Source organism: Chaetodon trifascialis, chromosome 9, assembly GCF_039877785.1.
Source record: "Chaetodon trifascialis isolate fChaTrf1 chromosome 9, fChaTrf1.hap1, whole genome shotgun sequence".
NCBI classification, from domain to species: Eukaryota; Metazoa; Chordata; class Actinopteri; order Chaetodontiformes; family Chaetodontidae; genus Chaetodon; species Chaetodon trifascialis.
The window spans coordinates 15,772,681-15,799,042 of NC_092064.1; the positions used below are offsets into that span (position 1 = coordinate 15,772,681).

General features: G+C 42.6%; 1 protein-coding gene and 1 non-coding gene across 3 annotated transcripts in view; both read left to right on the forward strand.

The window, feature by feature from the left end:
• Positions 1-26,123, forward strand: part of LOC139336581 (rho guanine nucleotide exchange factor 17-like) — a 61,743-nt gene extending 35,620 nt beyond the window's left edge. For both annotated transcript variants that reach the window (XM_070970724.1, XM_070970725.1), the window contains 23 exons: positions 5,601-5,678; positions 9,956-10,138; positions 13,983-14,099; positions 15,101-15,193; positions 15,304-15,480; positions 15,652-15,702; positions 15,917-16,026; positions 16,218-16,303; positions 16,776-16,894; positions 17,091-17,298; positions 17,499-17,572; positions 17,873-17,956; positions 18,062-18,165; positions 18,840-18,955; positions 19,139-19,258; positions 19,346-19,613; positions 19,780-19,866; positions 20,163-20,230; positions 20,457-20,605; positions 20,713-20,887; positions 21,188-21,283; positions 21,575-21,757; positions 21,867-26,123. In XM_070970724.1, the coding sequence (XP_070826825.1) occupies positions 5,601-5,678; positions 9,956-10,138; positions 13,983-14,099; positions 15,101-15,193; positions 15,304-15,480; positions 15,652-15,702; positions 15,917-16,026; positions 16,218-16,303; positions 16,776-16,894; positions 17,091-17,298; positions 17,499-17,572; positions 17,873-17,956; positions 18,062-18,165; positions 18,840-18,955; positions 19,139-19,258; positions 19,346-19,613; positions 19,780-19,866; positions 20,163-20,230; positions 20,457-20,605; positions 20,713-20,887; positions 21,188-21,283; positions 21,575-21,757; positions 21,867-22,075 (2,955 nt within the window). In that variant the 3' untranslated portion in view covers positions 22,076-26,123. The remainder of the gene's footprint in view (positions 1-5,600; positions 5,679-9,955; positions 10,139-13,982; positions 14,100-15,100; positions 15,194-15,303; positions 15,481-15,651; positions 15,703-15,916; positions 16,027-16,217; positions 16,304-16,775; positions 16,895-17,090; positions 17,299-17,498; positions 17,573-17,872; positions 17,957-18,061; positions 18,166-18,839; positions 18,956-19,138; positions 19,259-19,345; positions 19,614-19,779; positions 19,867-20,162; positions 20,231-20,456; positions 20,606-20,712; positions 20,888-21,187; positions 21,284-21,574; positions 21,758-21,866) is intronic.
• trnam-cau (transfer RNA methionine (anticodon CAU)) lies at positions 11,917-11,989 on the forward strand. The gene has a single exon. It is a non-coding gene; the product is annotated as a tRNA-Met (tRNA).
• Positions 26,124-26,362: the final 239 nt, after the last annotated feature.

A 26,362-nucleotide genomic window follows, 5' to 3' on the forward strand; every position in this document is an offset into this window, starting at 1 on the left:
TGTGCGTGTGTGTTATCTAAAGATTTGCTGAAAAATAGGTGTATGGAGGATATTAAATGTAGGAGTTAAGATGCAAGCATCATTTTTTTAAAGCGTAAAATCATAGATCGATTATACAGTGTGTATTATGTTCATACTTTATGTAAGTAAAGTAAAGTAACATACCATAACAGCAGGAGCTTCCCACATGATCAGCAAAGGCGTATGACATGGCAGATGAAAGTTCAGAAATTATGTGCGTTTTTAGACGTTTCTTCAGGCTTCAGCTCAGTGCATTTTTTTTTTTTTTTGGTAATACGTAAGCAATCAAACAGACTTCCACAGATTCATATTTTGTGAAATTCACCATTCATTCCCTGCAAATGTGGAAAGAAACGTTGTTTTGTTAAAGCAGAGTAGATCCGTATCAGACATCAGCAGGTGCAGCATGAACTCATCTCTGATACATTCAGTCCACCATCCGAACATGTTCAACACAAAACAACAACAGCCTGTACCTGTCAGGCTTTGTCAGTGGTCCAGACGACAACAGCGACTTTCCCTGAGACAGAACGAGGCTGTGATTGCTGCCAGGCAAAGTGTGGGGATACCTGCCCCCTGTCCTGCCCTGGTCCAACCTGCTCCAACCCCCGCCGATGTGGGGGATGATTGGCTGCCGCTCTGAGGAACTGGCCTGTCACCCCTGTAGCGGCATTGTGTCAGAAATGATGGCTGCATGTCATGTAGCTGTGTTAGCTTTATTCATGGCCGACTGGGACACTGAAGAGGAATGTAGCTAGCATTAATGCTCTTAGTTACGCCTGTGCTTGTCCTCATTAAACTCATGTTAGACATGTGTCAGCTTTGCTCCCTCCCATCACCTCCCTCATGATTTTTCTAAGGTATTTCAAGTTACTCTTATTTTGTTATAATAATGTTATATTAACACTGTACTTCCAGAAGTAATTGATTAGCTGTGGGACTATGAAGACTTTGATAAAATAATGCCTGACCAGGCAAAAAACACCTGTCGTCAGGTGATCGCATACGTTGCTCACAAACCCCCAGGCTAGTCAAACTTATATTTGGAAGAAACAAACAGATGTTAACAGTAAAGTTATTACTCAAACTGACTTTGTGGTTTGACTTTGACCCTCAGTACTTAGAGTAGTTGTTTGCACACGGTTTGCCAGCACAGTGAGACATTCGGGTGAGCTCAGTTTTGCACCTGAAATGTTAAGGCCAAATAAAGTGCTAATTTCTTGGCCCGTCGTACCACAATAAGACCAAATTTGTGTCAAAGAGCTATTATTTATCTTTACAGGAAGTGAAAACATTTGACTGCAAGAATGAAAATAAATAATATGACTGGACTCGTCAGCGTCGTGAGCAGGACTCACGAGAATGAAACAGCAAACAGTGACTCATGCTGTGTCATCGTAGCACCACAGTCTCAGTGTTGTTTTACTCCAGTTGAACTTCTGTTCTGGACTCGGTCTGCACTGACAGGGTCCTCCACGCTTCAGCTTTGCTGTGGGAGACGAGCATTTCCTGTGGCCATTCAGCCTCTCAGCTGGGGTTACTATGGTAACCCTGCTAGCAAAATGAAAGTGGCATTCCTTGCATAATTTCACCATGTCCTGAAGTGTGTGTGTGTGCGTGTGTGTGATCTAATAAGGACGACAGGCACAGAACAGAGGAGCATTCCTGTTCCCAGCAAAGCTCCGCTCTGGTTTTGCCTCGTTATCACACACGTGTCGCTCCCCGTCTTCTTGTTGTCGGTCATACGTTCAGCATCAGCCGCGCGGCCCTCTGAGGATCACAGCCGTTCCCACGCTGCGCACGTGCTTATTTATCTGGACTGTAATGAAAGCGGTTCATTTGAGAAGTTTGTTTTCGTCGGGTTAATGTCAAAATTAAGATTCCAATTAGGCAGTCGTGATAAAGAGGGAGTGGATCTGCATTTGTTAATCTGATCAGCGTAAATGAGGTTTAATTTGTGTGAGACATTTATGCAGAGGCAGTTCTGTGTGTGAAAGAGGTGGCTTTGTCTGGTTGTCTATTTTCAGCAACGCATATGCAACTGAATTATCTTAGAAATATTCCAAGAATATTATAGGAATACTGCAGGCAGCAGGGCCTCTATGATCCTCTCGCTCTTCTGCGACTGCATGTTGCTCCTTGTCACTTTGATAGTGACGCTCCTTTATAGAGTGTACAGGCTCTAATATAGTATAGAATTAAGTATTTATTGTATGTAGTTGAGAGAATATTATAGATCAACGATGAAACTGACAGAAGGGTGGGACTCAGAGAAAAAGGAGCAATTACAAATCTGTCTGCTACATCAGCACCACGGACAGCACCACGGATTCATCAATACAGCACAGTTAGGATACTGATATGTCATGAGTCGTGTGATTGATGTATGTTCTAAAGACATACAGTGCTGTTACTGTCTGCATCTGCAACAATCATCTGGTGACACAAATGGGTGATTGATTGTAAGATAGAGCACTGAACTGATAAGTCAGACAGTAAATGAAGTGATAAAAGATTATGATCAATTGTTTTAACTCACTCATGAAATATGAAAAGGTTTGTGGCTTATTTCTAACAATAATTAATCAGTAATAGAACGGTAACTTCTCTGTGTCACACACTTGTATATTGAAGGCCTGAAGGTTTATATTTGAAGATGTCGCCCTTGCGGTCCAATTGTGATGGCATGATTCATGATTTTCTAACACAGTATCAACATTAAATTGATGAGTAAAAATACTAACCTAATATATTAAATTAAATCCAATTAATCTAAACGGCTGAAATTCTTTTCAGCTTTCTCTCCTTTCACATCTTTCATTTTGGTGCGATACTGTTTGAGTGCAGCAACAGAAGGATGAAAGCTGGGTTTGAAGCCAGTCCATTTAGATTTGCAGATGTGAAATTAACCCAGAAAAATCATCAACTAAAGTTTGACTTCCCATTGATAAAAGTCAAGTTAAACAACCCTCGAGAAACTGGGATTCAGACTCACTGCTGTTTGCTGGGAGCCAAGATGTATTTGGACTAGACGAGTGTCTCCATTCGGATGGTAATTGGGGAACAGAAACGGATGATTGCTGTGGTGTTGTGCGTTTCCCTCTTCACTCATGTGTAGCCCTGTATTTACTCCACTGTGTTGTGTTTGTGTTTATATCTCCGGCAGAGTAGACTTGGACCTGAGTCCCTCACTCTGCGAAGGAGCAACATTGTTGATCTTAATAAAAAAGTATTTGACGAAAGAAATGCATCACCGGTGGCATGTAAATGTCAGCCTAACGTTCATTAGAAAAACAACACTCTTTTGCACACTTTTTACCTCATTTTAGAAGTTTTCCACTCACAGTCACGTCCATGCACATTTACTCCGCTTCACACGCACGCACACAAACGCACACACAGTGTCACACACCACCTTTCACCCTCCGGTGGTACCCCACAGTGCCCCTGGGATCCATTCAGATGCCAAACAGTAAACATGGCCTTTCTGGGAAGTCATTGTTACAGTTATTTATAGGGCACAGTGGTGCTGCCAGAGGGGAGCAGGGGAAGAAGGAAAAAAATCCTCCTCTGTATATTTTTGTGGCCTCTGCATGTGTGTGTGTGTGTATGTGTGAGAGAGAGAGAGGGAGAGGGAGAGACATTGTGGTTACACTGTATATGCACCATAGGGTTTTGCCTGTGGCTCCTGCTGATATTTATATATATTTATTTAAGTCATGTTTGGTCCCAGTGTATTTTGGGAGTCTCCCCTGAGACCCCTGAGATACTATGTCTGACTTGTTCCATGATCATTATACTCCCCCTTGTTATTCTCCCACCTCTCTCTCTCTCTCTGCCTCACACAAACACACATACACACACATAGCCTCAGTCTCAAGTGATGGCAGAGACTTCATCACAGTATAACCAGAGAAAGTGATGGATTGCCTCTATGTAGCATAAATATTTCAATCATTACCACTAAATTCTTTTAGAGGGAAGCTTGCGAAAAACTGTATTTTAGCTGCTTCTGATTAAGTTTAACAAGGCGCCCACTGATTTTGATTCATCCCACAGTGTTAGAGTCAAACAGAAACAAGAAAAATTAACTTTTAGGTTTGATTTTCTTCTCCTTACTCCTCTTCTTCACCTCTTTCACTTTCGTTCCGTGTGTTTTCCTTTTTTGGGCCTTCATGTGTTGGTTTTGTGTCCGCTTGCATCCATAAACCATGAGTCATTGTTAAAATGAACCGCTGAGTCATGCTTTGATTCTGTGGACTTCCTGGCCTCGGTGACCTTTAATCCGGTTGTGTGCGTGTATGTGTGTGTGTGTGTGTTGTTGCAAAGGATACATGCAGATGTAGACACGGGAGTTTTAAAATGCCAGAAAGACGAGAGGTAACAGCTGAGTGTTTGTTACGTTATTTTTCACTTCAGTTCATATCAGCAGTGAAAGAAAATACCATATAAAGTTAAGTTTCAGTAATTCTTCTCCTGCTTCCTCATACTTCATTCCACTGTCTGGTTATCTAGCTTTTATAGACTGCAAGACGTCTGCTGTAAACTGTTGCTTTAATGCCAACAACATTAAGGGATGTTTCCATCCATTGATACCACCAACTGTAGCAGTTTGGGGGTTTAGAGACTATGACATGGGAACTAAAACCAGAACTGTCTCAGTCCAAATCCTGTAAAGTGCGTGCGTGCGTGCGTGCGTGCGTGCGTGCGTGCGTGCGTGCGTGCGTGCGTGCGTGCGTGCGTGCGTGCGTGCGTGTGCTATCAAAATCAGGCCGACTTTCTTTGTGTCCTCATGACTTCTTCCTCAAGGATAGTGTTGCATCTACCAATCTTTAAATCATTTTCCATTTTGCCGTCATGCAGCCTAATACAGCAGCTGTGAGACACACAGGGTCGCATCTTATGAAGGAATCAAGGCGACAGTTATTCAAGCATTAAACAAAATATAACAAGGTCGTCCCCCTTTAGGGCGACACAAAGGTGGAGTTTCACCACTACTGAGGTGACCCTGGTTTCTTATTTTACACACAAGTCTTCATTAATTTATGCTGGACATATAGACAACATGTAGGAGTCTCATGGGTAAACACACCTGTCCACACCTTTTGCAAGGAGAAAGCTGGTTAAAGCAAGATGCAAAGGGAGGTTTGTTTATTTGTTGTTGCCTTAAATGGATAGGTTTACAGTGAAGGTGCAGGCAGGACACATGTGGGAGTTAATCACAAGGCCATTACAGTAGTGTGCATTAAAAAGAAAACATTAATTCACAACTGGAGAATTTGATCCTGCAGTCTGTGTGTTGTCTGAAACAAAAACATTACAAACTGGACTCAAAGCTTAAAGACTTTTCAAGGTTTTTCAAGGTCACTGTGTCTTACAAAAAGGTTGATTCCAGTTTACTTTATTCCAAAATGTCGGTCCATATTTGACTCAGTAACATTGTTTAATTCCATCTGAGTTACAGTAAGTGCTCTCTCTGCCCAGCCTATAGAGTATGACACATCAACAGGAAATGTTTCTTTTGTATGATAAATCTAAACGCAGTGATGATCGACCTTCTTCGTCTTCTTTCTTGACAGGACATGAGGAAACATGTGATGATGACCCTCTTGGACACAGAGCAGTCATATGTGGAGTCACTACGCACTCTCATTCAGGTAACACACACACACACACACACACACACAGCACATACACACAGTTCACTGGAGATATTCTTACATCTCTGGTCTAATAAGTGAGTAACGTTTGCTGACAGACACACACTGTCTTATTGAGTGTTTTATCATCACACACACACACACACACACACACACACACACACACACACACACACACACACACACACACACACACACACACACGTACGCTCGCACACAGACAAACACACCATTGTGGATTCACAGATAGCTGAGGACGTGACTAACAAATGTAGGTAACAAAGGTGTTATGTAATCCCCTTATTGTCATTCATCCTGTCAGGCTAATCTGCTAACCCCATCACATCTCACTGTCCTCAGCATTATCTGCCCACACACACACACACACACACACACACACACACACACACACACACACACACACACACACACACACACACACACACACACACACACACACACCTATATCCCACACATATCTCTATTCCTGCAGCTAACTAAACTTTACCCCAAATCTTAGCCGCATCCCTCTCTGTCACATTCACACACTCCTCACCTTCCCTACCTGTTATCACCTGGTTGTGTAACCTCTCACCATTGGCTGTATGTGGGTGAGCAGCGTGCGTGTGCCTGCACACATCTTTGTATCTGTGCGTGTGTGTGTGTCCCACATACACGCTGACTTTTCTGTGCTCTTACCTATGCATGCGTTTCTGCGCGTGTGTGTGGCCACAAAGTGAATAATCCGAGGATGTGTTCCCATGGCGACACAGGGAAAGTAAGTGTTACCACGGTGACTGCAGTGAAAGTGCAGATCCCTGAAGGAGGGTGTCAGATGTTGTTCAGCTGAGACAGCTCCACAGCGGCGCCGTCCAAAGTTGAAATGTGACTCTTTGCATTTTCTGTTTTTTGGACTTGGGAAAGTTTCTGTGAATAGATAACCCTAACCCTAACCAGATATAGTGGTCTGACACGAATCAGTGTTTTCATAACAACAATAGGTCAGATTAGGGCTGGGCTGAAAACTGTATCACGATTTAAGTGTTTTATATCGGTTGATATAGATAATTATTGATATTTTTAATGACCTATTTGACCTATGACCTAACTATAAAACCAGCCTAGACATATGAATATGTCACTCTTCTTACTCTAAACATACATGAACTATTCAATTATGTTTTTATTGCAAGTGTGTTTAAAAAAAAAAGCACTATATATTTATATAACCTGGCTTCTCCACAGTGCTCAGTGAAGCATGTCTTTAGCTATATGATATGCCGCTGCCTCCGTTACGTCTTTGTGCCTTTTAGATGATTTGTCATCAGGCACTGAAGCAGATACCTCTGCATGGTGGTCAGCTGCTTGTGCGGTGCTGCTGCGGTTGGTGGATGTTGGCGAATATGGCTGCCCCCCAAAGAGTGAGTGCGGCTAAGGTGGTTAAACAAGTTTGTGGTATTACCGGTCTTGATGGGGACGACAGTCTTGCATAAGTCACAGACCACATTTGTCTGACTACGGTCCGACTTATAAAATCCAAAAAACTGCCATACTGGCGAGCTGACTTTCCCTGTTTTATCGACGATTTCTTCGCTCGCTGCAGTGCTCACTTTCTATTTCTCATCTCACTCCTCGCAAAGAATCAAACACAAGACAACGAGATGGCGCATCGAACATGATAATGTTACATGATTGGTGTGTTAGCATGTCACTCCCACTGATCAGTGATTACTTCCTACATTGCTCGGTTACCTGAGAGAGAGTGCCTTTGTTCATGCAACCAACCTTACTTCGCAACTTCTGGTTTCTTCCGACGAAGAAAAAAAATTATCGAAAGTTTTATCGAACGCATTTTTTATTGATATTGACTATGTGTCTATCGCGAGACATATTGTTATCGTTTTATCGCCCAACCCTAGGTCAGATGCCTCGATGAAACTAAGAGGTGTTGCACAGTGACAAACAATAGCCAAAACAATTTTTACCCTTGTTGTACAGTAAGAAGCGTCTCTACACAACAGCACAGACATCATCAGTTTGTACAGTAGAGTATTCGAGTCATGATGACCTGTTTAGCGATCACACTTCATCCTCTCTCTTTGTCACCATCCTGAACATCTCTCAGCACTCTGGAAAAGAACAACACCACTGCATCAGTACTTTCACTAATAAACAGCAATAAATGCTCATGCAAGTTGAAACTGGAAAGAGCACAACACACACACCTGACTCCCACTTATGGGTAAGGGTGAAGAGCTATGACACTGACACTGAGGCTTTATGAACCAGAAAATGTCAAACACTTTGGCTAGAGCAACCATCTCACAGTTAATTACTCAGGTGAATAATTCGTCATCAGCTCACGTCACTAAAAATTCTCAGTCAATTGCTCATTTCCATCATCTTTTTTTAGTGAATGAGTTAAGTCTTTTATAATTTCTGGACAATTATAGTCACATCCGCAGTAACCTAGTTATAGTAGAGAAGATGCTGAGTCACTGTAGAGCTTTAGTCAAAAACAGCCCTCTCTTTCTCCGAGTATATGTGGATCCATCTGAGCACAAAGCAGAAAAGCTCCACTATAACCTGATAATTGCCTGTGAGATAAAGTAAAAGCGCTCTTATGTAACACATTTCTGAGAAACATTTGTTGAAGGAAGTGCAAGCTGAATCACAGCTGCTTTAACTCCCTCTTTATCACAGCTCTCGTCAATAGAAATATTCTAACCAGCAGATTAGATTAGTCATCGAAAGCGCCGTGAAGTCAGTGAGCCTCACACATCTGACTGGACTTTACAGCTGCTGGAGCCTCAGGGTCACATCTGTCTGAGTCTATTTTAGACAGTAAATTAAATCTCCGAATTCTCTCAGCTTTAATGGATTGCAGTGTGTGTGTGAGCGTGTGTGTCTCAGAGTCAGGCTGCTGAGACACTGCTGAAAACTTAACAGCTAATTCTACAAAAGCTCATTTCAATGTGTGTATGGGGTTACCTTGAGAAGAACTGGAAATATAATTATGAGGAGGAGAAGAAAAGAAAGATAAAGGAGCATGAAATTATATGCAGACAAAAGTTTTATTTAATTGCTTGCAACTTCGTTGGTGTGGCCAACATGGCCGATGCTGCATTCACGTCATATCGTTTAGACCGTAATTACGAGCAGCCAAATTGGGAAATCCACATTCACATCAGCCTTCGAGTTGTGGATATCAAGGTGTCCTGACTTCTATCATATCTCCCACTCGATGAAAATAAAAACTGCAGTCACCAACCCTGAAGCAAAATGTCTGCCACCATAACGGGCAGTTACATCTGAATAAAATCCATTATTGATACAAAAAATGATAATTTCAGCTAATTTAAAGGAGCAAATCGCTGTTAGCTTCTCATTCTTTCTTTTAGCCAATCTTTGAACTCATCAGCGTTTTTCTGATGATGACTTAGTCAGACTGGCCTGTGAACCTGCATGCAACCAAAACCCGGTCAAACAATGATTGGTCAATGCTACTCAGACAACAAATGGACTATGCACATAAACCAGAACGCTTCTGATACCATAATGTTGTCTTTTGCCCACAGGTCCTGCATTTACATGCAGATATTTGTTTACAGAGATTACTTGTTAACAAACCACACCAATCTAGACAAAAATATATAGCTATTTATCTGTTGTAACTAAGGCTAGCAGTTGGGCTAACCATATTGGAATAATCACAGGAAGTTTTCCTGTCAGCATTATTTGATTGCAACATTAATTGTGAATGAAAACATGTAAATATTAGTAAAAGGAAAACACCAAAACCAGATAGATTTACTTTGATAATTTACTATTAAAACAAGGTCACTCACATTCAGGCCACACTGACAATGCTCCTGTAAAGGCAGTGCAGTTCAGCCCAGCAATCAAATAGCTATTAATCTCTGAGCAACACAGACCTCAGATCAGCTCTATATAAGAGTGGAAAAATCTGAATCCCTCAAATCATCTGGGCTGTATCCCTAAAATCCTTTTCAGCGGATGGAGTTTGCTCAGTTGTTGCAACCACTTGTGATTACGTGACTGAAGGTCCGTATTTCCTGTGATGGCTAACCATCTCCGTGACTCCACCTGCTGATGAAGATGGTGCATTTGGTTTGAAAGATCCCGAGGAACACAATAAGTGGATCGTCTTCAGAGTTAAAAACACAGTCCATCACTGCTGGATGACATTTTTAGCTGATTTCATGCGTTAAATCGTCTCAAACTGTGATGAGCTCATTCTCTTGTCTCCTCAGGGGTACATGCGTCCTCTCAAACAGCCGGACAGCGGCTCCATCGTGGACCCTCTGCTGGTGGATGAGATGTTTTACCAGATCCCGGAGATCCTGGAGCACCACGAGCACTTCCTGGAGCAAGTCGCAGGCTGCGTCAGCCAATGGCACGACAGGCAGACCGTAGGACACATCCTTATTCAGTCGGTGAGTGGAGATGATGATAAGTTACATCTGTCCTCTCCTGCTGTCTTTTATAAAAACGGGATGTCAGATGTGAAAACCATTTTTTGGACCTCTGGAGGTTGCTTATTTGCTAGTTTGGATCAAATTAGTTTGAATATGAGGATGCATTTCATCCAGATATCCTGAATTAAGTCTTTTATCATGCACAAGTGTACATGTGAAAACATGTAAAAAGCCAATTAAAAGCCTTAAAATCCTTAAACAAATCTTAAAAACTCTTTTTGCACAGTGACCTGGCCAAGAGGGCAGCATAAACACCGTTATGACAGAAAACACACACAATAAAATATTACAAAACAATACCCAGGTGATATGAAATGTGAGGTCCAGGAGTAAATTTTAGCTTTTTTCTCATGTAGCAGTTAGCTCAGACAAATTTACATGACATTCAAGATAAAACAGGTTACAGCAGAAAGCTCCTGCAGCCAAGTTACTTAAGTGCCTGACTAAAGACTTTTCATGGTGATCTCTTCTTTGTGCTGCAGGAATGTATTCAGCGTACAGTACGTTTGCATTGTTACGCTCTGTATGTGACATACGGGGTGACAGCGTGATAGTTCATGTCTGACAGGAGCAGTAATCCCTTTACTTCTGTGTAGCGTCTGCCTTGAAAATAATGAGGCTGTGAGACACATGGGAAATAAAGTTTGAGTTATAATGCAGAAGCATGAATTATAGTAGAACATTGTCCAGCTATATGAACAGTAACTAATGAAGAGATCTTCAGTCCACTTAAAAGCACGCCTCGTTCTTCACACACCAGCAAACTGTGGAAACATTAAACACTGTTCAAAGGAGGCACTTTGCTTCTCTGGGACAATTTTATTGTTTTATGGTGCATTTGTTTTGATTATCGCTGCAAGATCAGATAAGGATAATGTGACATCCAGCATTTGCAAACATGACAAATAAAATCTATTTCACAGTCGACCAGAGCGTGATTGAATTAACGGTCTTTAAAAAGCATTATTGACAACAGGGTAGACTGAAGGGAAGCTGTTTTATGACGAGATAGTCTGCAGTTGGCAACACTAGTTTGATATTTTGTTTTCCCAGTGACCTATTGTTGACCCATTTAAAATTTCCCATGACCCAAGGGGGGCTCTGAACGTCGGCTTTGAAAAACAGTCCTCTAAAACATCCGCGTTGGGCTAAATGTCAGGTCTCAGTCTCTGAGAATGAAGGGACTTGTTTTACTCAGACTTTGAGCAAACATTGAGTCAGAAGTTCATTCCAGAAGAAGCACAGATTGTAGTTTTTCTGCTCCGCGGCGAAAGGCTTTGTCTTTCATCAGCGGTCACTCACTCTCCGGCTATGTTAATGCTATTGTTGTCACTCTCAGCGGCTCACAGCATGAATGAAACAGTCTGACAAACTCTCACTGGAGACACAAACTGTCACACAAGCACAATGTGGGGAAATGCAGGAAACCACCTACTGAGTTACAAGCAGAGCGGGTGGAGGAAAAGCTGCTGCACCAAAATGTTAAATGAGCTCCTTTTACAGCGTTTTGTACCTCAAGGACGCGTTATATATAAACTGTGAAATGTTGCTATGGGAGGGTTTTCCTTTAAGGTGAAAGCTAGGAGGACAAAACTGGAAAAAGCTGCAAGTAAAGTGAGAATAGAGCTTTTTTTCTCTAGCGAATCCTCCACATTGCTCAGACGGAGCCTTTTCCCCTCCCCCTCTGTTCCTCCCGCTGCAGCCTTTTAAGCTCCAGCAGCTGCTGAGTGCTGCAGGCCTCGTTGGCGCAGTAGGCAGCGCGTCAGTCTCATAATCTGAAGGTCGTGAGTTCGAGCCTCACACGGGGCAGAATGTTTTTTTTGTTTCCTGTTCAAAGAAGCAGGTCGTTTTAGAAAATATGCTGTGTCGCTGCTGTTTGGTTTGTGGGAAATGTCTGCGTTAGTCACCGCTTTGTCGCTAAAACTGAAGCTATTTCACAACTCTCGGTCTGTGCTTGTGTTTGTTCAGACAAACACTGATAAAGCAGAATTCCGTCCTCTCTTTCTGCTCTTTCTGTGCTCTATTATGACAAATGGTTTCAAGCTTGATAGCTTGTTCTGTTATGTAAGCTGTTTTCAGCTCCTCATGCATCCTGCAATAGGCTAACTGTATTTTATATATACCTTTTCTTTTTTTGGTACCTCAACTGTAATGCAGCTTATCCAGAGTTTGGAACCAAAGCTGCCTTTTGAAATATGTTTCAGGGTTATCTGTGATGCATTATGGACTTAGACTTAGACTTAGACTGCCTCTTTATTGATCCCAATTTGGGAAATTTTTTTGTTGTAGTAGTAATTTAACATACAGACAGAACACAGAATGTATACAAGAACTGCTTAAAAAAGGCACAAAAATATAAACAGGAGTAATAATACAAAAAGAAAAGCTAAGTAAAACTAAATATATAGTTATATAATATGTATTAGAATGTATAATACATAATAATAATGATAATATAATAAAAAATACAAAATTATGCAGCTTTAGGCTCTGCTGATATCTTTAATTAAGCCATGACAGTATTGCACACTTACACATTCCCAGCATTTATCATGATTGAGAAAGGCATTGAAAGTTCCTTATTAATTCTTTATATTTATTTATAATGCCGTTAAACCATTGATAAAAGCAACACATAGAACAAAACTATGTTCTGTCACAAAACAACACTCAGGTATCGTAGACACTGAACAGGATTGTATCCTGAAAGACAAACATTAAACAATACACTGAGTTATCTCCATTGCCACTGTACCTTCCTCTCCTTGAAGATTATACAGTGGCTGTGTAATTAAAGGTGAGAGTCGATCAGTCAGTAATATTCGGAAACATCTTTAAGCAGAGCTGCCAGAACAGAACATGTTTCACCTTTTATATGAAGTGGTGACGGAGCACATTCCTATTGTCTGCGCTGCTTCTGTCCTCCACTGTGACTAATCCTCACTGTCTCCTCAGATGTGACGTCCACTTCCTCTTCCTCACAGATTGAGAGAGGGGAGGGAGGAGAGGACACCGGGAGAGGGATGATAAAAGAGAAAGAGGGTCAGGTTATTTCATGAAAGGGGAGAAAGCTGGTTTCTCCCTGACGTCACATTGTCTGTCTCTCTCTCGCTGTCTCTGATCTGTTCCTCTTTTATTTTTTTGAGCTCTCGGGCTCTCCTGGCCTCTATATGTGGAGAGCGAGCAGGCCAGGGTGAATCACCTGTGCTTGTTTTTGTGTGTGTTTGAGGGAGTGACGGATCAGAAATATTCTTTTCTAATGCCATCGCGAACAAACTGAAAACCGCTTGAATCAGTTGTTATTATGACGCAAGAATGCTAAATGTTGAGCACATGTAATTATCAGTGCAGCGGTAGTTTTCTCCTATTTGTCATAGTTTGTTTCACCAAACGCTCCAACCTTCCGGAGAAATATTGATCCAGGAATCAGTCAAGGATATCTTTGGTGTTGGTAAGAAGTGTGAGTTTTGTTTGTTCGATCAACAGTCTGAAATCCAAAGACATTGAATTTAAAATAATATCAGAGAAAAGCAGCAAATCCTCACATTTAGGAAGCTGGAACCAACAGTTTCTCTTGATTAACTCCTGAAATGATTAATAAATTATCACCGGTTTATTTTCTGTCAATCCACTGATCACTTGTTTCAGCTCCAGTAGCTCTTTAATTCTCTTACCAGCACTTCAGATATTCTACTTTACGTAAAATATTTCTCAAACTTGAAGAAAGCTATCGTCGAACAAGCTGTTGTCGCATAAAAGTTTGCACATAGTGACTTAAATTTCTTCTTCTTCTTGTCTCCAGTTCTCCAAAGAGGCTCTAGCTAACATGTATTCCGCGTACATTGACAACTTTCTCAACGCCAAAGATGCTGTGAGGATTGCCAAGGAGGCCAAGCCGGCGTTTCACAAGTTTCTGGAGGTGAGTGTTGGACTGACTCACAGGATGCCTCGGTCCGTCTGAGCAGCTGCTTAGATGTGTTTGTTTAGACAACTAGAAATCAGTCTAGAGATTAAAAATAAACTGGAAAGGCTTTTTTTGCCAGCTATTAGAGCCTGGAACACGTAGTAATGAAGAGTTGTAGCACTTTGTACCAACATTTTGACTTCAGGCTTTGTTGTCTCTATTTGTCAGTGTTAGGTTTGTGTATGTTAATGTGTGTGTGCTTCCTGTCTTGCTCCTCCTGTTTGTCCCTGCTGGTATTCCCACGACTTTTTGTCTTTGAAAGAAGCAGTTCAAGGACTTCAGCAGGTTTAGTTATGAATTCATCATTAAATCCACACAGAATGCTTTGACGTGGGGGCTGAAAAAAGTTTTTCTTCTCATGTTCTCATGTCTAAATCACATGGTGTCAGCTTTAATGCAGGGAACATTTTGTCTTCCTCTGGAGCAGATCTGGAGGGCCTAAAATGTTTTTCACAGTGCTGCAATTAATTTCCTATTTCCGCACGTATAGTTTCTCATCTGGAACTGTAAGTAAAGACGAATTATGGTCCGTGAAATGTTCTACAAACCCCCTCTTTAAACCAATTCGACCAGATTACTGGACATCAAAACCCGGGGATGTTTTAGCGATACGTCCAGTTACGTTTGGTAGACCACTGTTGCACACTTTGATACTGTGGTGTGCCACCAGAAATGAATGTATGGGGAAAACAGCACAAGTTGGCTGCACAGAGAAGAGCTCAGAATCAAAAATGTAATCAGCCACCACAAAAACCTGTCATGTCCTCGTCCTGGTCTCAGTTTACAACCGCGGGGAGCTTCCTGCCAGATCCGATTTTTAGGGTGGAACCACTTCGCCATCTTGTGGTGGAGGCGTGAAGTGAAACACTGACTTATTTTAAGGTCGTCTTGTCTCTTTGGGCTGCCTTGAGTCATTTTCTCACTGTGTCTTATATCCTCCATCTTCCCTCCAACAGCAAAACATGCGTGAGAACAAGGAGAAACAGGCTCTGGGGGATCTGATGATTAAACCGGTCCAGAGGATTCCCCGATACGAGCTGCTGGTTAAGGTGAACTTCATCTAAATATAACAGCCCACTCTCTGTAAAGTGCCTTATCCTGTGTTTAGTAACCAGAAGGGACATGTATGTTTATTTGTGTTTTTTGTTGTTTGCTCTAGGATCTGCTCAAGCACACATCGGAGGATCACCCGGACCACCCGTACCTGCTGGACGCCCAGAGGGACATCAAGCGACTGGCCGAGAAGATCAATAAGGGCCGTCACTCGGCTGAGGAGGCAGAGAGGGAGGCCAGGGTCATCCAGGAGATCGAGGCGCACATAGAGGGAGTGGAACACGTGAGATATTCTTTACTGAATAGACCGAAAATGTGTAAATGTCTGATGTTTGTCTTTCTTAACTGCCAACTGACAATTCCTTTCATTGTCTATTAATCTGCAGATCGCAGTTTACAGTTATTCTTTTGTGGTATGAAGTGATGATCACGTCTCTGTTTGTTTGTGTTTTAGATTCTGAACCCCCAGAGGAAGTTCTTGAGACAAGAAATGGTCATGGAGGCGGTAAGAAGTACTTTCTGAGTTGACGAGTGCGTGCATGACATAGTGAGGTTTCTGAATTGGTGTCAAGTGTTGGAAAATAAAGTCATAGAGATGAGTAAGGCAAACTGTAATATAATATACGAGTGTATGGAAACTGGAATTGTTCCATGGACGACCTGGCGCCCAAGTTCAGATCTTCCAAGCTCTTCTTCCTCTCACCCTCCTCTCTCTGTAGAAGACAGTGGGTGGGAAGAAAGACCGCTCTCTCTTCCTCTTCAGTGATTTGATCATCTGCACCACTCTCAAGAGGAAGTCTGGCTCATTAAGACGCAGCTCCATGAGCCTGTAAGCGATACACACATGCACGCGTGCACACACACACACACACACACACACACACACACACACACACACACACACACCCACACCCATCATCATCATAACGCATCTTGTAAACCACACTGCCCCCTGGTGTTGAATAGCAGACAGACAGTCCTCTTTCTCTCCGTCTCACCTTTCTTTTTCCTGTCTCTCAGATACTCCGCCGCCAGTGTCATCGACACTTCCAGTAAATACAAGTTCCTGTGGAAGCTTCCTCTGGAGGACGTGGAGGTGGTGAAAAGTAAGGCTCCATCTTGAGCTCACAAACTACTGATAGCAGGAAACACTTCCTGTCATTTTTGGATCTCTTTGAATGAGTGTCATCACCCTGTGTTAACGTCTCATAATCCCTGGTGACACATTTAGATTTTCATTTAGACTGCCTGATTCATCAATATTAAAGTTAGATATTAACGTTTGGTAACACTTTAGATTAAAGTACATATATTCACCATTCAATATTTGCTTATTAGCATGCATATTAAAAGCATATTGGCTCTTTATTTGTCATTATAAAGCATTTACTAATGACTTAGTCTGGGAGTTAGGGGGTTAATGGTATTGATAATTCAAATCCATTACTCATATACTCATATGCTTGCTAATAAGCAACTAGTTAATGGTGAATATGTGTACCTTCATGCAGAGTGTTACCACTGTTATCTTCTTATCATGTGAAGCTTTATTATGATGGCGTTTGCTCTCCTCATCAGGCTCCACTCAGGCAACAAACAAGGAGAGCATCCAGAAGATGATTAGCCGATTAGACGAGGATCTAAGCACTCTGGGTCAGATCAGCAAACTGTCCGAGACCCTCAGCTTCCCACACCAGGTACTCTGCACTACACAAACAACAGCCATGTTTTACTGTAACTTCTTTTTATTTTTCAGTTTCCTCCTCACATTCATTTATGCCCAACGACAAAATGTATGATTTCTTTATTTATCATGGCTTTCGATCCATTTTCTCATTGTCGTCTATTCTGCGATGTGCGAAAACATCTAATGGTTGTTTCTGTCTCTCTCAGTCCCTGGACGAGGTCATCAAGGATCTGATGGCGTCAGTGCACAGGGAGCTGTCAGAGAAGCAGTCTCTGGCTTTCAGCATGACCTTCCTGCCCACTAAGCTGGAGTTTACCACAGCCTCCGCTGAGAGCAGCTTCGTCTTCGAGTTTACGTCGCCCGACATTCGGTCCAACTTTGAACAGGCCTTTGAAGAAGCCAAGAAGAAGCTTGGTCAGTGAAAAAGCTTTATATTGAGACATTATTACTGAATTGCAGCTTGTGATAAAAACCTGTCATTTCCCAAGACAAAAATATATTGCGTTAAGAATTTAATTAACGAATTGTAAGCCTTCATCCTCCTGACTAGGATTCATTAGGCCCATGGCTTCTTTACTTCAGTGGCCTGACTATCAGTGTGCCTTTGTGTTTAGCCATGAATAAGGACCAGTGGGACCCAGAGTTTCTGAAGGCCATCCCTATAATGAAGACACGTAGTGGAATGCAGGTGAGAGCAGCATCTACTGTGTAATGTGTGTCTGTACTGTATATGAAGGTATACACTATTCAAATCCTTTACTTAAGTAAAAGTACAAATACCGCACTGTGAAAATACTCCAGTAGAAGTAAAAGTCCTGCAATCAAAACCTTACTTAAGTATGCAAGTATTTTTATCAAAATGTACTAAGTATCAAAAGTTACATCTCCCTTCTAGATGCAGTGGAGTAGAAGTAAAAAGTTTCATATAATGGTAACACTGAATAACAAAAGTCATCTCCACTCATACTACATTGTTGTTTGTCTGCAGTTTTCGTGTGCCTCTCCCAGCCACAGCTGTCCCGACAGTGGCTGTGAGGTGTGGGTGTGTAACAGTGATGGATACGTAGGACAGGTGAGAAGATACTCTAAATGTATTTACTAACCCAGAGACGATCCCTTTAGAAGACAGAATTTGAACGTTGAAAACAGTTTGACTGATGATGTCTTATCTCTCCAGGTGTGTCTGTTGAACATCAAAGATGAGCCCACAGTGGAGGCCTGCATCGCAGTCTGCTCAGCCAGGATCATATGTATTGCTGCGGTACCGGGACTCAAGGGAAGGTGAGTGCACACACACTTAACTCAGACTCTTGTTGTTTATCCCTCCACGTGTGCCACATCATTCATTCACATCTAAATCGTAAATAGACTGAAAGTAGCATTTGAGTATTTCAGTATCAGTATGTCTTTCTTTTTGAATGTCCTCCATCTCTTTCTCCTCTCGAATTGCTTTTTAAACATTCAAATCTGCTCTCTTGGACAAGTGAGTCATGACATGAGTGAGTAGTTTTATCAAATAGGCAGACGGTGTGTGAATCTGCAATTTACGGTTACATCTGTGGTCATTGAAAGCACCTCAGATACAAGAGGAAAAACCTTTAGTGTACTGTAATGAACTTGAGATACTTGAGAACCCCTGACTAAGTGGCATATTTTATAGACATTTTATATTAAATTCAATGCATAACAATAACATTACAGAACACACTGATAAATTGTACAATAAACCCAAATACTGAACCCAGTGTCTGCAGGAAGTTTGTGTAAAATGAGCGATTTGGATGAATTTTGAGCAGATTGTTTGCTGTCAATCACACTTCTCTGTATTTTGGGTTTTTTAATGATAAAATACAACCAGCCACAGAGCTTTGGAGACTCATAGAGGGGAACAGACCTGCAGGTTGGGAAGCAGTGATCTATACCCTCACCCATTATCAATCACTCTCACTTCTCAGGGAGCGTGGATCGGAGCCCACCCTCGCCACAGCCTCTGGAGCACCCGCTCACACCCAGCAGCAGCTCCATATTTCTATCTCTCATTCATCCCTGGAGCTGACGGAGCAACCCACAGGTTGGTACATAAAAGGTGTTTACAAGACGAGCAGAAAGAGTTCCTGCTTTAAATATAACTGGGTTGTAAATTGAGCTGCAAGGTTTAGTCTGACTCTGCCTTTATGAAGTGCACTGACTCGTGTTCTGCCTGTATGTACTGCAGTTTTCTGTTATATAAAACTGATCTATTGATTGTTTCCAGGGCCAGGGGCGGAGCTTGTTCCATTTGACAGCGATGACACCGATGACGAAGACTCACCCAGCCCTTCATCCACTCTGCAGAGTCAGGCCAGTCACTCCACCATATCATCCAGCTATGGCAGTGCGTAAAAACACTCATGTACACTCCAGTCACACACACATATATGAACACATGAGATGCTTAAACTTTCTCTCACCCCCCTGAAAGATGACGAGGGTCCAGGCTCAAAGGACATGGCTGCAGAGACTACCAGCAGTGAGGAGGAGCAGGAGTTCCCGGTGGCCAGCTCCTACGGAGCTCCAGGGATGTTGGGCGTAGGTGGAGGAGGCCGTCCACAAACAGAGAGCCCCATGGACGGCCGCGCCATGCGCCGCTCCTCCCGGGGCTCGTTCACCAGGGCGAGCCTGGAGGACCTGCTCAGCATCGACCCGGAGGCCTACCAGAGCTCAGTGTGGCTGGGCACTGAGGATGGATGGTGTGTGATACAGATAAACACACACATGCAGACACACACACACACACACACACACACACACACACACACACTTTTCTTTTCTGTTTTCACATAGACATATCGTCCTTGCTTGTTGGTGTACTGATTTCATCACCTAACTTCCTGTAATGCTTCTGTTTCTTCTTAGCATCCACGTGTACCAGTCCTCAGACAACATCCGTAACCGTAAAAACAGCATGAAGATGCAACACTCAGCTTCCATCCTCTGTGTGCTGTGAGTTGCCTTCTTGGCCACTGCAAAAACAATGCTGGGATTGATGCTGTATTAGACAGTTAACTGGGTTTGAATGTGTTCTGTCAGGTTTCTCTGCTGTTCCTCTGTCCCAACTCTCCTGTTACTGCTATATATGTATATCTTTTATTATGTTAGTGGTGTTATCTTCTTCTTCTTCTTCTTCTTCTTCTTCTTCTTCTATATATGTATATCTTTTATTATATTAGTAGTGTTATCACTTAAATGCTTTACTTCTTTTTCATTTTGGCATCCCTCCATTTCTTTGCTTCCTGCAGGTACTTGGACAACAAAGTGTTTGTGTCTTTGGCCAATGGAGAGGTGATTGTCTATCAGAGAGAAGCAGGTACGTTGGGAGTGTGGAGCAAGGGGGGACGCAGGGCTGTTTGGGGCTCCTTTTGATTTAGTTTCAGTGGTAGCTGAAGCATGCACTGGTCTGCACCCACTGGGAGTGAAGGACATAATCCTGCCTGTGTCCACACACACCATTCATAGAAAATCAATTTTTAGTCTTCCACCCTTTGCAAATACAAGACTGTGTAACAAAATGATTTATGTTTCTCAATCTGCAGGTAGCTTCTGGGACCCTCAGTCTTCCCAGACGTTAGTTCTGGGCACGCCCAGTAGCCCTGTCACCAAAATGGTTCCTGTGGGAGGAAAGCTTTGGTGTGGCTCACAGAACAGAGTCCTTATTATCAACACCACAACACTGGTACAAGAGGTAGGCAGAAGGATGGGTGGATGGACTGATGTGTGTAGAGGTGAACAAATTGTGAGGTAGAAAGAGCATCAAATGAGTGTAACACTTGTTCCTTCCTTGCCTCTCAGCACTGGTTCCAGGTGGGCACGGACAGCAGTCGGTGCGTGACTTGCATGGTGGCGTACGGTCAGGGTGTGTGGTTGGCGCTGCAGGGCAGTGCGCAGGTCAGACTGTACCACGCTCAGAGCTGGGAGAGCCTGACAGAGGTGGATGTGGCGCCTGCTGTGCATAAGATGCTCGCAGGTAAACACACCTGGACACACCTTATGCGGGACAGCAGCTCATGTGCAGGAGCTTTTTGTTTATTTCTTTCCTTCATCCCATTTATTAATTGAATTCAATGACATGGTCACACATTATATTTAGGTCCACATATTCATATTCACCATCAACTAGTCAATGGTGAACATGTGTACCTTAATATGAAGTGTTACCAATTAAATAGCTCAATACCTAGACTGCCTCGACATGCCTTGACTCTATCCTCACTTCTCTTCGTCTTTGACCTTCATCCCACTCTCTCTTTTCTGTCTGTCCACTCAGGGGCAGACGCCATCATCAGACAGCACAAGGCCGCCTGTCTGAGAATCACAGCATTGTTGGCCTGTAAGGATCTGCTGTGGATCGGCACCAGTGCAGGTAACAATAGTGGAAAATACATTAACCTGATGATTAAAGTGAATTTCCATTTTGTTTGGTTGTGTTGTGTGCAATGATTCAGAAGTCTGGAAGCTAAAACTTCTCCCAGAATTTCAATCTCTGTTCTTGAACCTCAGTAAAATCTGATTTTTGCACGTGGAGGCATTACATCTGGGTCAAAATGGGTTTCAATCTTTTCCTTTAAAGAAACAGAAATATATAAGAAAAGCTTTTCTATATTGTCTTAATTAAAAAAAACACAGCACATTTTAAACTAGTGTTGTTCTGCAGGGGTGGTCCTCACGCTGACGATCCCAGCAGTGAGCTCAGGAACTGGGGCTGGGATGCTGAAATCTCCCCTGGCACCGATGGGCTCGGCTCACGGCCACACGGGCCACGTTCGGTTCCTGACATCGATCGAACTACCGGAAGGCTTTGACATGAACTTCCCTCCTGCAACAACTGACTCCACAGGTGGTTATTGTTTTGTTTTTTTTCTGTGGACTCGTCTGACTAACAACTGAGTTTCAAGTCTGAATCTGTGCGTTCTCTCGACCTTTAATCCCTGCTTTGTGTTTTGTAGGCAACCAATCCCAGAGCGGCAGCACCGTTGACGGGAATCTCCAAAGGCGTGACTCTGCGCGCCGCCGAGCGTCTGCCCACATCCCTCCAAAAACCAACCACCTAGTCATTTCCGGCGGTGATGGCTACGAGGACTTCAGACTTACCAATAGCAGTGAAACGGTCGGACGGGATGATAGCACCAACCACCTTTTGCTTTGGAGGGTCTGAGACGGCCGGCCCCGGTTTGAACAAGCAGCCCCAGCCTCCCTTTAGCTGAAAACGGCGCACAAGCCCCTTTCCCCCCACCAGACTCCTCACTTTTTGGTGTTGTTGTTTTGGTCTTCTGCTCAGTCCACCAGTCTCTATGTGCATAATATGGCTGTTAACTCCCTCCTGGACCTACTAATGAATATGATCACTTCAGTTCCAGTTTTTTTGTGTTAATGTTTCAGGTGGTGTGCGTTGTGCCTCACTGAGTGGCGTCTGTGCGTGTGTGCTTTTGTTTTTTGGCATCTGCGAACTAGAAAAGTGTTTTAAACTCAAGTCTTTACAGGAGGAGCCAGAGGACTTTGATGGATGGATGTTTAGACTGAGAACAGATGAAGGAAAGAAGAGGACTTGGACTCTGCAGAATGTCATTGCACAGGAGGTTGAAAGAGGACATTAAGGTGAACTGAGTCATAAGTGAAGCATGTACTCGTCCTTTGACATTTTCTCTGGTTTTTTTATGGACTTGCACATCAACCCTTTACTCCGTCATCACTTCATCTTAGCCTGAACTGCAGATTGCCTCCGGATGATCTGCGGCAAATGTCATGTAAAAATATCTGAAAATCGACGAGTGGAAACCAAGTGAAGCGTACCATGACAGATCTTCTGAGTTCTGAATTTGCGTTGATTTCAAACTTAGCAGAGAGGAAGCATTTTGCTCCTTAAATCTGATTTGCCAGGTCTGGACAGCCCCTAATGGCAGATCTGAAATCAGTTATTTCTGGTCTCAGTAGAGGTACTCCATGATCATTGCTTGTAGATGTGAGACTGCTAAAATCATCTCTTCCTCCTGTAGAGGGAGAGTGAATAAGAGCGTCATTGAAGTGCAATATGTGGCAAGTAGGGTTTCTAATAAGACTATTAAGGCATGCACGCAGTCACACACATTAATACACAGCCCTCACCTGCTGAATCTGAAGATATTTGTGAAAAACAACCGTGTTTTCCGCATTGTATCTGATTTTCTTATTTAAATTTTGCTGCCAGTTTAAGATGACATGAACATAGATGATGCCCACTGCTGGAGTTGAGTAGAAAAAGTGCATAGGAGACATTCCTCCTTAACATGAATATGCCAAAGCCGTGTGTGTGTGTTCGAGTTTTGACATTAAGGGATCTGAACTGATTTCTTTTGCCATGAAATTTCACTTTGTTGAGCAGAAATCAGGAGCTGATGTGGCTGATTTCTATAGCAGACTCTTTAGAGATGACGCTAGGCTGTGGTAGCAGATAACAGTAGTTATGTACAGTATTTATGGTTTTGATTTAGCGCCTTCTTTTACAGCACTTAATTTATAGAAGATGTAGCTTTCACTTTTTTCTTTTGGAGTTGAAGAACAAGGAGGCCCTGGCGTGATTACCGGAATAGATAAATGGGGATAGTTGGGTTCAGGTAGACAGACATACGACACAGGAGGGGTGTAACGATACAGTTCACTGACACACAATGCAGGGTTCATGTTTCAGTGTTGTGTGGCTCCATAAAGGAAGAGAAACAGATCCAGACAAGAGAGGCTCTTGAAATACATTTAGTTTCTAGTGAGCATTTGGCTGTTTGTGATCAAAAGACCCAGACTACACCGAGCTGTCAATCCCCAAATTCATTTTATGCTGTACCCAAACACAGTCACTGCCTGTTTGGGTGCCAAATGCTTAAGATTTGCTCAATTTTTAATTTTTTTTTGTTCCAGGAAACATGGCGTTAAGAGGTATTATTACACCCTGAATGCACAAACACTGATTTCAGTATTGACCGTTGGAGAACAAGATGCATGTGGTTTGTTCATGAGAAAAGAGAGTGCACAAGATACAGACTAAGTCAGAAGGACAAATGCTGAGCACCTGCACGTGCCTTCAGAAGGCTAAAAGTTAAGCCGTTCAACACACGTACACACAGTGAAAAGTCAGCTCTCCCTCATCCCGCAGCAGATGTCTGGGGAAATGATGGGTGACTCTGACTTGTCCTTGCACACTGACACACGTTAGCCTGAGGCTTTGGGGTTAAGCAGTGATTGTCTTTGATCCCTCCAAGCCTAGAAAACCTCATTGCACTTTGCCAGCCATCTGGGTGCTTCACCTCAGATTTCCCACTTACCAAAGGCATCCACATTAGGTTAACTCTCCCACTGTGAGAGCAGCTAATAGTTAAGAGGATTGGTCGGTTGCTGTGATAGCTCATTGCTTCTGTAAGTGTAAAGGCCTGTGTAAGTGTGCATCCTCCACAGGTGCGCTGTTATCCAGTTGACTAGTATAAAAAAGAGCTTGTTTGTGGTTTTTCTGCTCACAATTAAGTCAAAATTATAGTTAGCTTGTGGAAGCCTGTGAAGAATACAGCAAAGGGAAGTTTTAGCAAATGGACTAGTTTGGCATTTTGGGACATTCAGTTCCTTGTGGAGAGTTAGTTCATGTCTGCACAGTCAATATTAAACTGCAGCCAATTAGCATAGCTTAGCATAGAGCCTGGAAACAGAGGGAAACAGCTATCCTTGCTCTGCCCAAAGGCACAAAGAAACATCAACCTAAATGCTCTAAAGCTCTCTAATTAGCATGTTGCTACGTACTGTAAGTTACAGCGCCCATCACCAACAGCCTGTAAACTACAACAGTTTATTTCCCAGTTTTTGGGCTAAGCTAAGCTAACCCGTCACTGGCTTTAGCTTCACATTTAGCAAATAGAGTGGTATTGAACTTCTCATCTAGCTCCAGGCAAAAGAGTAAAGATTCATTCCCAAAATGTCCAATTGTTCCTTTAAGGTTCTTCTAATGTTAAGGTAGCAGGTTTTAGGTGGTTTTTAATGATCTGTGTGATTCACAACAGAATTAATATCTGTGTTCTCTGTGCCAAGAGCTGCCAAGTTACCCATGAAAATGCTGTATATCTATGCTGGCTGCAGAGAAATGGAGAGCTCCCTGCAGAATGGAGATGGTACATTTTCTGTGAACAGTGACAACTTGGGGGTGTTCAGAGGAATATCTGTGTGCTGGTACCCCCGCCTCTAAAACTGTGAGTTGGGCAGCAAAAAAAGGGTCAAAGCCCCTTGATGGTGGGTCCTCAGTTCAGTGAGTTTTTAGTGTATTTTCAAGCTTTGGGGTCTTTGGGTAAAGCATAATTTCTTAGTTTGATGGCTGCATTCATGCTTTTCTGAAACTGCCACCATAGAGTCAATAACAGCCAATTCAGAAAGTTTGATTTTCTTAAAAATCTGAAAAAATATTTGCCTTAAGAATACACTTTTCTGTTTCCTTGATAGTCACATGCATATTAATGACAATCACATTTCAGCAGTTACATTTTAGGTTTTGGACCCGGTGTATTGATTTTCTTTATTTTACAGACACACACTTAAACACATCTTAGATATGAAGTAAAACTAAAGGACTGAGAGAATGAAGCCTGTTGTGTGCCAGTTAAAGACACAGAAAATTTACACTTTGCATTTTTCACCATCAAACTCATCCTATCATCACTGTAACTCTCAGCAATCTGTAAGTAGCCTCCTCATGCCCGTATGTGAAAGAAGTCTTTATTGTTGTAAATATTGGTATATATTGCCTTTTTTTCTGTAAATAATGCACCCACGGTCCTCAATTGTTGATATGAATCTAATGGCATATTTTTATATATTTGTGTAAGGTTTGTTTTTGTTTGTATTTTTTTCTCCACCCCTCGCTCTCTGGCATGCGCTGTCAGTGATGTTTAAGTTATAACTGTCATGGATCTTTCCAGAAGAAGACAACACGGCCTCTGTTGTTTCTAGGACGTCTGAAAGAGTTTTGATGTTTTCACTGGTAGCCATGTTCGCTCCAAAACGTGTGTTTGCCTTGTTACAGACGTCGACGGGAAGGAAAACAACGTGACCGTTTCTGTGCTGCCGCCTGGTCATAACTCTGTTTATCACATCTTGCAGTTGTCACGGTTATGGTCTATCAGAGTTACTTCCTGTATGTAGCTGTTCTTGTTTTTGTCACTGTGGGCTCCTCTTTGTAATTAAATCAGTTCACTGGTGCCGGTTTGTGCCTGTTCTTTCTTCAGCTGGTGAGACGTGGGTCCCACAACACCCAACAGAGTAAGTTCACATCCTGGTTACCTGGTTTTTGATACCTTTGATCACATTTTCAATCAACATAACCTGATCAGAAACCTGGAATTGGCATCCACACAGTCTGCAGATAGCATATTCTGGTCTCTCAAAACTTGGGCAAAGGCTAAGCTCTGTCTCCGAAACCAGGGGATGATGGGTATTA